At 49.0% G+C, this 12,522-nt stretch overlaps 1 protein-coding gene across 1 annotated transcript in view; it reads left to right on the top strand.

Moving 5' to 3' along the window:
- The window catches only part of HRH2 (histamine receptor H2), a 31,438-nt gene extending 19,889 nt beyond the window's left edge, over window positions 1–11,549 (top strand). The window contains exon 2 of the mRNA XM_045887313.2: window positions 10,475–11,549. Coding sequence (XP_045743269.1) covers window positions 10,475–10,667 — 193 coding nt within the window. The 3' untranslated portion in view covers window positions 10,668–11,549. The remainder of the gene's footprint in view (window positions 1–10,474) is intronic.
- Window positions 11,550–12,522: the final 973 nt, after the last annotated feature.

The following is a 12,522-nucleotide window of genomic DNA, read 5'->3' as shown; positions in this document are numbered from 1 at the left end:
GTAGGATGGGCAGAGGGGACAGGGAAGAGATGGGAGTCTTTGAAAGGGCTGAGAAGGAGCCATCAGAGAAGGGAGAGCCTGTCACACATCCACGTCCTGAACCGTTCAGAACAAGTCTCAACCTGAAGAGACCAGCGTGGCGGTAACAGGGAGCTGAGCCCAGGATGCAGCACCTGATAACACCTGACCTTGGGCATATGGCAAGCCTGCCTGAGCCTCAGTTTCCCCATCTGTAAAATAGGCATGACACTTGGCCTGCCTCACAGATCTTGAGTAATAGAATAGATAGAATGAGTGACCGGAAATGACTTTGAGGATTGACGTGGGTGCCATGTGGTTTTTTCCATAAGCACCCACTGATGTAAGTGGGCAGGGCTTTGGGGTTTTCTTCAGGTTTACCAAACGTTCTATAGTTTCAAGGAGAGGATTGGGCAAGCCATCCAGTCTCATGGGGGATTACTGGAGGGTTCGAGCAGCAAGGCAGGGGGAGCACAAACCTGGGACTGGGGCGAACTAAGTGTGAGCCAAAGTGCATGGGGGACGCCCGGCCTCCCCGAGAGCCGCTTTGTGTATAGGAAGGGATCAGGGTGGGCAGGGCATCTCCAGCTTTGCAGTTGGGCCAAACGGGGCTGTCTCAAGGCTCTACCACTTACCTGCTGTGAGTCACTGGGCAAGTGACTCAAGTTCTCTGGGCCCAGACTTCCTCTGTTAGCGCTAAGAAGATAACAACTCTATCATATGTGTCCTACGGGTGCTATGAGAGTTCAGTATTGAGTGCCAGACGCATGAACACTATCATCACTTTTTTATTTGGCAATGCTCGTGCAGCCCCAGGAAATGGATGACATGGAGGCAAGGGAGGGGTTGAGTGGAAGTAGGGCTCCCCACACCTTCACTCCTTCAAGCAACAAGCCCAGTGCGCTGTAACATACCCAACTCCCCTTACCAGCTGTGTGACCTGAGGCAGGTTTCTCACCTCTCTGTGCCTCAGTGTTCTCCATCACATGGGGAGAATCATAGCACTTACCCCATGGGTTTTGCGTGTGGATTAACTGAGCTCAGACTCACAAAATGCTGAGACCCAGAGCGCAGGAGGCGTTCCGTGGATGGTGGCTATCGTTTGGCTGCTCTGAGGGCTTAGAGCACAGGCTTTGGACCAAGGCGACAAGGCAAGAACCCCATTCCTCTACCCACCAACTCTGCGACCTTGCTCAGGTCCCTTAATTCCACAAAGAGCTACTCCCCTCATCCGTCAAGATGTGGGTGATGCCCACGTGGCAGTTCAAGCACCCTGGAAATGCTCAACATGATTGGAGACTGAGAGTCTTAAAGAGAACACCCATGAAAAAGGCCCGGACCCATGCCCTGCAGCCTCAGCCGTCCCCATCAGTGGGAGCACCTGTGACAAAGGGTCACACTCCCTCCCCACCGGCCACCCTATGCCAGGCCCTCACTCAGGTACAATCTCACTGAGCCACGTAGGTGTAAGATCATGGAGAAGGGCCAGTGCTGACCACAAGCTGAGACTGTTCCTCGGCGATCGCTGACACTCCTCGGCTCTGTAGCCTCCAGCATTGCTCCGGGGCCTGGCAGGTTACTTGCAAACTCCTCCAGCAGGCCCGTCACGTTCTGGCTATGGAACCCCACTCTGTCTCCTCTCCCACTGCATCCTCAGGCTCCTTTTGCTCCAGATGAACTAGACCTCCCTGCTCCAGAGCACAACCCACAGCTCAGGCTGCCCCCTCTGCCCAAAGAGACATCCCCCCTGCCAACATCCCCGTTCCATTTCCACTCATTGCCCCAGGCCCAACTCAAAGGCCACCTGCTCCGCAGGGCTTCCCCTGATCCCCGGGGCCAGAAATGGTTCTGTGCCCACCATCGTCCACATGGGAGCCAACAGCTGTTGTTTCCTATTTGAGTTTTGTTAATGAGTGACCTAGGGGCATCACTGAATCACCCAGAGCCTCAGTTTCCTGGTCTGTGAAGTGGGATACCCGTGCTTGCCTTATAGCACCGCTGGGAAGGTTAACTAGAAAAAGGATGCCAAATAGCCCACTCAAGACCTAGCACATGAGCACCTGGTAAATGCTAGTTCTTGTCAATCATTTGCTCATTCACCAGTACAATGCCTGATGCCGGCTCTGTGCCAGGTCCCTTGCTTGACTGCTAGAGTGGTAGCCAACCATTCCCTCACTGAGCTCCCAGTGCGGTCCCAGGCTGTGACCCTCCAGCATTCAGGGATGCATGTCCTGGGAGGTCCCTAATAAAAATCCCTCTGATGAGCCCAAGGCTTTCAGACCCTCACCATCTAGTTCCTACGTCACGAGCGAAAACTTAAAAGAGGCCAATGGTTTATGACTATTACCTCTAGATCTCAACTAAGTCCCAGGGAGTTCTGGGGTGCCCTTCTTGGATAAATTTCACCTTCTCTGGTATGAAAATGAACGCAGTGTGTGTGCAAAATTCCTGCAGGAAGCCTCTGCCCAGTTCGCTGTGATGCTTATTGTTGAAGGACAAAAGACCCCGCCACCACCCCTTCAAAGCTGATGCTGGTGTAGGCAAACCCTCTATGTTTGCTTCCAGAAAATTCTGAGAAGGGCATGAAAAAATAATTTCTTTCATGAGCAGAGGCCTGAAGTTTGGTCATTCCAGCATATCGGGTGGTATCTATTTGTGCTAGGAAACAAGGGTATATGAAGATGACGCTCTGAATGGCCTCTGGGTAGCTTGGTGTCCTGAAATGTCCACCTCATAGCTTATTTCAGAACAACCAGAAATTAGGCCTGGCCTGGAGAAGAGGGTCACCCCTGACTTTGACAAAAGCTTAAGGCAGGGGAAAGAGCCCTGGTGGGTTATGGCCGGCTCCTGGGGTACGAGAGAGCCTCTTCTCCTTTCTCTTCTCCTTTCTCTTCTCCTCCACTTCCTTTTCCCCATAAAGGAGTTTCAGTGACCCAGTTCCCAGGATGTAGGCGAAGCTGACACGTAGTGGTGACGATTATGCCGCGTGGTTGGGCACAGCATAGTAAGAACCTGGTTTCAGAGATCAGCCCAGACCCTCAACATACAGCCCCTCAACCTCCATTTCTTGGGGACCCTGAGGAACAAAGCAGCCATGACCACACCCATTGCAAGAAACAAGGGAGGAGGAGGGGAAGCTTCCTTTCCCAGCCCCTTTCACTAGGCTCATCCCCATTTTACAGATGAGGAGAGGGACTTGAGAAAGAGATGGAGTGTCTGCGACCCAACAGCAGGGGAATGAGGAAGACTCAAACCACACTCAGGGCTCCTGGTCCCAAATCTCCCGCTTTCTCCGTCCCCTCCCAGCACATGGCTAGTCTCAGAGGTGCTGGCTGAAATGGTCAGCGTCTCTCACTGCCCCTCCTGGGGCTCCTGTCCACGAGGTTCTTCCCGGCCTGCAGCAGGGAGGTGGAGATAGAAATAAAGCCAGCATGAGTCACCAACACAGCAGAAGGGCTGCCGGAGCGACAGGGAAGTGCTTCTGTTTCTGATGATCTGTGAATTGGGGAAGTCCAAACATGGCAGAATCACTCCTGAAACTGAGATTGATCGGGCTTTTCACTTTCACACACCTGACTGACTGAACACCTACTAGAAACTTGGACGGTGGGGCTGAAGATGAAAGATCCAGTGCGTGCCTTTCGTCTGGGAGATAGACAAGTCAATGGATAGTTAACCCAAGGAGGTCAGTGCCTCAGCGGAGGGGCTATAGGAGCTGGGAGGGGATCAGCAATCCTGGGAAGCCTCAGCGATAGCTTCTCACGGGAGGCGATGCCTGAGCAGAACCTTGAAAGAGAAGTAGAAGTTGAGCAGCAACGAAGAACATAAAGACTCCAGCAACAGGACACGTGCAAAGGCACAGACGTAAATGACAGCAGGTGCTGTGCGCACGTGGTTCTGTGTGGTCGTCGGTACCATACGCAGTAGACGGTAGCGGGGAAGAGCTCTGACACTCATTACCTGTTGTCCTCACAGCAGTCCTGTGAGGTTGCTGTTATAAACTTATTTCAGAAGAGAAAACTGAGGTTCAGAGAGGGCCTGAGCAAGGCTTCCTATAGAGAGAGTAGCACTGAAACTGGATCCGGACCGTGAGTGGCCGGATAGATTTTGACACCCTCAACGTGAAAAGATGGGATTCAGATTCTAGAAGTATTATTAGTCGGGATACTGTTGACTGCCAGGAGCAGAAACCCAGTTAAAAGAGGCTGTGTGGGTGGGGGGTGCCTGGGTGGCTCAGTCGGTTAAATGTCCAACTCTCGATTTTGGCTCAGATCATGATCTCAGGGTCCTGAGATCGAACCCCACATCAGGCTCTGCACTGGGCGTAGAGCCTGCTTAAGATTCTCTCTCTCCCGGGGCACCTGGGTGGCTCAGTTGGTTAAGCGACTGCCTTCAGCTCAGGTCATGATCCTGGAGTCCCAGGATCGAGTCCCGCATCGGGCTCCCTGCTCAGCAGAGTCTGCTTCTCCCTCTGACCCTCCTCCCTCTCATGCTCTCTGTCTCTCATTCTCTCTCTTGCAAATAAATTAAAAAAAAAAAAAAGATTCTCTCTCTCCCTCTGCTCCTCCCCCCACACACACACTCATGCACCTGCGAGCTCGCTCACTCTCTCAAAAAAAAATTAATTAAATAAATAAATAAAAGAGGCTGGGATTGGTGGAGGTGGGGAACTGACTCATAAAACGGAAGAAAACCAGGGTAGCTTCAAGCATGGCCAGATCCAAATGTGCGAATGTCATCAGAAATTTGTCTCTCCAGCTCTCAACTCAGTTTTACACTGTGTTGACTTCATTCTCAGAGTCTCCCTGTGGTGCCACCAGCAGCTCCAAGTTTACATCTTCCCATCTTAGCAACTCCAGTGGAAAATGTGTCCCTTTCCTACTGTTCCAACAAAAAAGTTTCAGGCTTTCATTGGCTGGGTGGGTCATGAGGTTACCTCTGTACCCACCCCAGGAGCCAGGGCAAAGAATAAGAAGTCAACCCCACCTCGCTCACATGGGCAAAGAGTGAGGAAGGCTGGCTCCCAAAGAATCAAAGTGCTATTACCAAGAGAAGGGGAATAGATGATGGGAAGGTGAAAATGACAGGTGTTTACCATAAGCACTTACTGTGTGGCAGACACATATTATGTGTTCTGGAGAACCCCATTAACATCCCCCGCTTCAAGATTTAAGGCTCAGGGCAGTATGGGCCATGGGGCTATGAAGGGGGTCAAGGAATATTAAACCTACTGGTGTCTCTAGACTCTGTAATGTAATAGCGTCTACACAGTATTGGAATTTAGCTTAATGTCTCATCCCAACTTACATTTAGCATGGATGGCAAGCTAAGTAAATGAGGAGGGCTCCATGCCACTAGACTTTATTATATCAAATATGCATGTTAAAATTATTTTATAAGAGGCTAGAAATTCCACAAGGTAAGAAGGAAGGAGAATGAGGGTGGGGAAAGGGCAATCTAAAGCAAAGCAAGAAAAGATAGGAAAATTTAGAAAAGGTAGGGTGAATATAAAACACAAAACCACATTGAAAAAATTAGTTAAAATATATCAGTAATCACAATATGTGTAAATGGAATAAAATGTCCAAGTAAGAAAAACAAAGGCCATCAGATATGATTTTTTAAAAATCCAAACAAATGTTTTTACAAGAAATAGACTTAAGGAAACAAAAATGTTGAAAGTTATACTTTCAAAAATACAGTATGCTAGACAAATAGTAACAAAAGGAAATTTGGGTAGCTACATTCAATCAGACAAAGTGAATCTTAAGCAAAACATTTTACTAAAGATAAAGATCACCATATTTTGAAAAAGATTCTATTTACTGGAACAATAATAATTCTAAACACATACGTACCCAATAAACTAGCTTTTAAAAATATATGAAATAAATTTGAAAGGACTACAAAGAGAAATCAATCACAAACATCATAAACAATATTAAGAGTTTAGAGAGGATATTATTTTAGATGTTACAGAGATTAAGAAAGGTAATAAGAATGCTGTAATCAATTCTATGCCCCAAACAAGGGAAAACTCAGATAAAGGGAAAAATTTCTAGTGAAACAGAACTTGTCAAAACTGACTTACAATGAAACAGAAAACTGGAATGGTCCTGTAACAATTAAAAATAAATAAAACGAGGGGCGCCTGGGTGGCTCAGTCATTAAACGTCTGCCTTCAGCTCAGGTCATGATCCCAGAGTCCTGGGATGGAGCCCCACATCGGGCTCCCTGCTCTGCAGGAAGCCTGCTTCTCCCTCTCCCACTCCCCTTGCTTGTGTTCCCTCTCTCACTGTGTCTCTCTCTCTCTGTCAAATAAACAAATAAATCTTTTTTAAAAAAAATTAAAAACATAAAAATAAATAAAATGAATGAAACACCAGTAGTACTTGGTTTTGCAAAGGAGTTCTACCAAATATTCTAGGAATAGATCATAGATCATTTCACTTCTGCACAAACTCTATCAGAGGAGAAAAAAAGGGAAACTCTCCTATTCATTTGATGAGGCCATTATTGTGTAAATTCAAAAACAAGTATGAGAAGGGAAATGATAAAAAAAAATGGAAAACAACTCATGTCCATCAACAGGTGAATGGATAAATAAATCGGAGTATTTTCACATAATGAAATACTTTACAGCAGTGAAAATGAACTACAGGTACACGCGTCAGCACAGTTTAATCTCAAAAATACAGCGTTCAACAACAACAAAAGGTAGCTACAGAAAAAAATCATAAAACATGGTTTTACTTATATAAAAGGAAAATCTAAATTTTAAATACTTTCAATTTGTAGTTTTAATCCTTCTTTGGATTTTTCTGGTTGTTTTCTTTTTTTTACAAGTGGTGAATTTTTTTTAAATCCAGAGTAAATTATAGTTATTACATAAATTAATGCTTATTACCTAACTGTTAATGATTGAGATGTGTGCTGAGAGATTAGGTATGCCAAAAACCACTAACTGCATTAAATAATCAAAATTTTAGTATCTGAAACTGTATTAACTGATAAATAAGCCAATATTTTTCTCTTTTTTTAAGATTTATTTATTTATTTGAGAGAGAGAGAGAGAGCGTGCTCAAGCAGGGAGAGGGGCAGAGGGAGAGAGAATCCTCAAGCAGACTCCCCTCTGAACATGGAGCCTGTCTCAGGTTGGGGCTGGATCCTGGGACCCCGAGATCAGGACCTGAGCCAAAACCAAGAGTCAGATACTTAACTGAGCCACCCAGGCACTCCAATAAGCTAGTATTTTTCAAGCCTCTATATGCACTCAAAATGTCAAATAGGTGGCAGGTCCTCCCAGGCATGTTAAACTTGTGTTTGCAGTTATAAAATATTGTAAAAGTTGTTTTGTTTATAGGTGCAAAGTGTTGTAGAGGGTTGTTATGATCGTAAAGTACAGAAGGTTGGTTGTGTTTACAGTTATAAACTGTTGTAGAAGGTTGTTTTGCTGAATATACTATTACTGGAAATAGTCAACCTCAAATAATACTCTGTGTTGTTGTATTAGACAAAAGTCTTTTTTTTCTTTGTAAAGAGAGAGTGAGAGCAGTGGGGGAGGGGCAGAAGGAGAATGAGAGAGAGAATCCCAAGACCCTAAATCATGACCCTGAGATCATGACCTGAGCGGAAACCAGGAGTCAGATGCCTAACCAACTATACCACCCAGGTGCCCCTGGATAAAAGTCTTGGTTGGAAGTGATAGTAATTCAGTTGGATAGCCATCAATTGCCTTTGTGCTCCTAGCTTCTCTGCCTCATAAGAAAGATGCAGTAGTCATGGGAAGGACTCTCTTTCTTCTGGGTTGAGTTCTGAACTCGCCTCTCAAGCAGTCACTGTTGCCACATGGAGAGGTGAATCCAAAAGCATCCTCTAGGGAATGGGGCCCGATGATGCTGTGGGGACTGAATGGTTGCCAAAGGAAGGCGTTTGGGGCAGAAAAATCACATTTATCCATCAAGGTTCATTTCAAGATGATTGTCATCCATGAACAGCCTCGTTCCAGACAGACAATCCAGATTTAGCCCCCATTTGGAAAATGACAATATTACTGAAATAATTGTTATTTTGTAAAAAGAATAAAGCTGTAATTTGCAGCCCCCCACCTCTGCCAAAATAATAACAAATAAATAAATAAATGCAGGCAGAACACCACAATATGATGTTTCAGGATACCTAAGTATTTGCTAAAACAAGTCAGGTACTGGTAAATTCTGTCCCTTAACCTGAGAGGTGGTTATGCTGGTATCCATTTTAGTATTTCTTAGTAGTCTTTAACCCATGCATATTTGACTTTTATATAGTCTCTTTGGATGTATGATGTATTTCATTTAAAAATATTTAATGACAGAATCAATATGTAACAAAAAGATATGTCTGAGTAGAGGAGTTATTTGAGATGTTTATCTTCTTTGTTTTGTTAATCTCTATGTCCTGAATTTTTTATAAGGAACATGTGATATTTCCATAATAATATTATTTTAAGTCACCTGTAAGCTCTTTACAAGGGAGCTGGTTATTTCCTAGCCAAAGCCAGCTTTTCTTTGATGATGTCAGTGAAAGTCGCTTGACCAGAGCTGCATGTGGAATGTTAACCCAAGGGTAGATACCTGCCTGCCTGAGCAAATATGTACACTGCTAGCATGGAGAATGGGGCCTCTGAAGTGCCAGGGGTATAACCTTGAGGTCCAGGTGAGGGCACGTGTTCTGGGGAGGGAAGGGCTGGCCAAACCTCCAGGGAGAGCTTGGGCCACTCACAGCCTTCAGCAGTGGCTAAGCTGAAGCGTACCTATGCACTGAGCGAAGCTTGGGTGTCAGGGGCTTCTCTCATCTGTGTCTTACAAAGTCAGGCGTCCAAATCCACAACCCCCATCTATCTAACAGATGCTAAAGGGAAGCTCGATGCTCTTACCTCTCTCTATGTAGAAAGGAGGAGGAGCAGGGAGTTTGATTCCTCTGGCAGCCAGATTACCTTAACAGATGATGGGGGGAGCTGAGGCCAGGTGTGATCTTCAGAGGACATCCCAAGGAACCGCACGGGGTCTCAGGGCCAAGCAACGGGTGGCTCCCAGCTTGAAACTGACGAGGAAAGCTACCACTCCAGCCTAGGCAGGGAAGCCAGAAAGTAGGTAGCGTGTGTGGCTTTAGACATAGCTGAAGCCAGATTTTGTCCTGCCCTGGGGCTGCAGAGACCCCAGACAGAGTCTCTAGGGCCACCATGTAGTACTCAGCTTCTTCTGTGTTTGGGCTAAGGGGAAGTTGGGATGGGTTGGGGACTTGGAACGGCACTCCGCAAACCAGGGCCACTTGCACATTGCCTTCCCCATCCAGTCCAGCCCGTAGTCTTCTCCCACCTGCATTATATGCACTTAAAGCTCTACACCAACTCGCTGTTTTCACTGAAATACATGAGGAAACTTTATATTGTCCCCATAAATGGAAACACAGTATCACTGGTGGAAAACAGAACCCATGAGCATAGATACAATGACACAAAACAATGTCATCAAAGTCTGACCAGACCCAATTGCCTGATTAAAGCTCTGAGCCTGCCTCCTGTTCTCTGTTCTAAAGGGAGATCTGCAGGTGGTGCGTGCTGCAAACACAGGAGCGCCACCCTGAGCCTTTCCCTCTGACTTGAAATAAGCGTGATAAAGGAATTCTTACTCACTGAAAGTAGCTCCAGAGAAGAACAGGTCTGCCATCCTCACCTTAGCAGGCAACAGCGCAAAGGAACCCCTGTATGCCCAGAAGGGAGGGAAATCCTCTTCTTGCTAAAAATATATGCCAAATACTTTGTTAAAAACTTTCCTACCAAGCTTTGGCTAACTCAGTCTTCAGTGATCTATTCTTTGATCAGATCGACCCAACAGACGTTAGCTGAGGAACTACTATATACCAGCGATAATTTCCAGGGGCTAGCGCCTTCGGGGAGCACACATTCTGATGGAGACAGATGCGCTCACAACTGATTCTAATGCAAGCCTGAATAAATCTGTGTGTCTTCTCCCAGCCTCCCTCCAACCCACGCAAGGCATACCGCCGGTGTTCTGGAATCATTTCACTAAGAGTGAGAAACAGCAAATATTAATTGGGCTCCTATTGCGAGCCAAGCAAGGTGTGGGATACTTTTGTACCTATTTTATAACACTGAATCCTTCCAAGAATTGGAAAGGTGGCTGTTTTTTCCTCCACTTGGGGTTCAGAGGAGTTGAGGGGTGCACGGCATGCTGGAAGCAGGCCTGAGATCTGAAAGCTCTCCTGAATGCTGTCCTCCATGGGTTGAGGGAAGAAGTCCCTGCTGCATGTGGGCTGCCCTGCTGGCCAAGGAAAGGCCCCCCACCCACCCTTCCCCAGGCTGGCATAGAAGAAGCAAAGGCCAGAGGTGGGCCCTAGGCCCTCTGGCCTTGCTCCGTGGTCACCTCAGCCCTGACCTCTGCTTGTGTCTCCCCAGGAAGCCAGCGCTATCCTGCACTGTATGCTCCGGCAATCTTCTAAGCTGCTGCAAGAGTCTGTGGGGGCTTAGGTTCCTCCAGAGACACATGAGAGGCCCCTCAGAGGAGCAACCAGGCGAGCCACTGTCCGAGGAGCCACTGAGGACACCACCCCAGGAAGCGGTGAGGACTCTGCCCTCCGAGGCTGTCTAGACCCGGCCCAGGACACAGAAGACACTGCTTCTGGTCACCAAGATCTGACTCCTGGAGCCCAAAGGAGGTCCCAGAAGCCCCCAGAGCCACCCTAGCCTGAGTCTAGGGACTCCCGGCGCACACAGCGGGGTGCTGGGGTCCTCGGGTCTAGTGCGGAGCAGCCTGTTCTGTGCTCAGCATCCCCAGCAGATGTTCAGAACTCTCCTGGGCCTGGGTCCGCTCAGTCCCACGGGGTCAAAGCTCACGTTGGTGCTGGCCCTGAGTCATGAGCAGAGATGGCTGGGCATGGCAGATGTGTGCACAGATGTGTGCGTGGGGTTGTACACACAGGAATGCGCAGGCCCTCTGAGCACAGCAGAGGGTGTTGCCATAAAGAGTTAGCCTCTCACTCTCTCACGGGTTCTGTAGGATGAAGGGAAGGAAAGGCGAGGGAAGGGAAGGGAAAGACAGGAAGAAAATTAGCCTTTCCTGAGCACCTGCCGTGTGCCAGGTACTTCCTCTGCTTGAGCTCGCGTAATCCTTATAACACGTGGTAAGAATCACCAACCTGCTTCACAGAGGTAGAAACTGAGGCTCCAGGAAGACCGGGGCCCGCCCCAGGGCTCTCAGCTAGCACGCGAGCCTGGCTCCTAGGAAGCGCTCGAAAAACAGTTGTCGAGGGAAGGAAGGAACGGGAGCGTGGGCAAAGAGCCAGGCCTCGAGCCCACGTTCTTGACTTGACATTGCACTGCTGCTCAGGAGAGAGGTCAAGGTGTTTGCTTGACTCAGCCTAGCCTTCTCTTAGCGGGGCTCCGCTCCGGAGCCTGAGGGGTGCCTTCGTGCTGCAGTCCTGCCCCTCTCTGGTGCTGTTCATCAACAAGAAGTGGTGCGGAGCAGAGCCAACGGCGGGGCAGGTGGGGGGGGGGGGGTGGGCACCGTGCCAGAGTCAGCGAGAGATGGCATTGGGGGGCGGGGGCCTGGGGGGAGGGAGTCGACCCCACAGCGTCCTCTGCTGGATGTGTGACCTTGGGTGCATCGTAGTGATCTCTCTGAGCAGCTCTTGACGCCTCCAACCAAGGGGGTAAGATCCCCTTTGCTATTTACAGGGTTGTTGAAGAGACCCAAGGAGGTGGGGGTGGTGACACCCCGAGAAACAAGGGTGTGCATGGACTCTCCCTGCTAACCCCGGCCCCTCCCTGAGCCCGCTCCTCCCTTGGTTCCAAGAGCCGCCGGTGGCATCCCCCTCCGTGCGCACCCAGGCCTTCTCGGCCCTCTGGCGGCTCACTGTCCTCTCCCCGGCTGTCAGGTGTGCCTGTCCCATGAGCCTTCTCTTCTCACTGCGATTTCTCTGTCTCTGTGGCCTCGTCTGCACCCTCGTAACCGAAGTCACCAGGAGACTTATCTGTGAGGAGATTACTCCCAGGTTTGTGCCTGGAGCCCGGGCTTCCTTTGGGAGTTTTCCACCCGACCCCTCTACCTGGGTGTTTCGAAGGCACCTCACTTTTAGCACGTCTGCAGCCACACTCCTGACCGTTTCCCTGCACCTGTTCCTCTGCCAGGTCCCCCGTCTCAGACAGAAGTATGCCACTGGCTTCGCAGCCCGAGGTCAGCCTTAGCGCCTCGTGGTCAGTTGTCCCGGTCCCCAGCTGCACAGGTACCCACCATCTGCTTGATTCTGTCCGCACTCGGCCCCACTGCCGTCCTTGGTCAGGACAAATGAGACGGCTGCCTGACAGCTCTCCATGTTCCCCACTGGCCTCCGACCAGCACCCCCCCCCCCCCCAGCAGCCACAGCGGGCTGTGCGAAACTCGGACGTGCTCACATGCGCACGCAGGCGACCCTCTTTCTCCTGGCCCACCGGCCCTGCGAGCTCAG

The sequence above is a fragment of the Mirounga angustirostris genome, unplaced genomic scaffold, assembly GCF_029215605.1.
Source record: "Mirounga angustirostris isolate CCGP_5_RB_7025 unplaced genomic scaffold, mMirAng1.0.hap1 SCAF_7, whole genome shotgun sequence".
Classification (NCBI taxonomy): Eukaryota; Metazoa; Chordata; class Mammalia; order Carnivora; family Phocidae; genus Mirounga; species Mirounga angustirostris.
The sequence above is the reverse complement of the archived record's forward strand: the minus strand, read 5'-3'. Positions and strand labels throughout refer to the sequence as shown.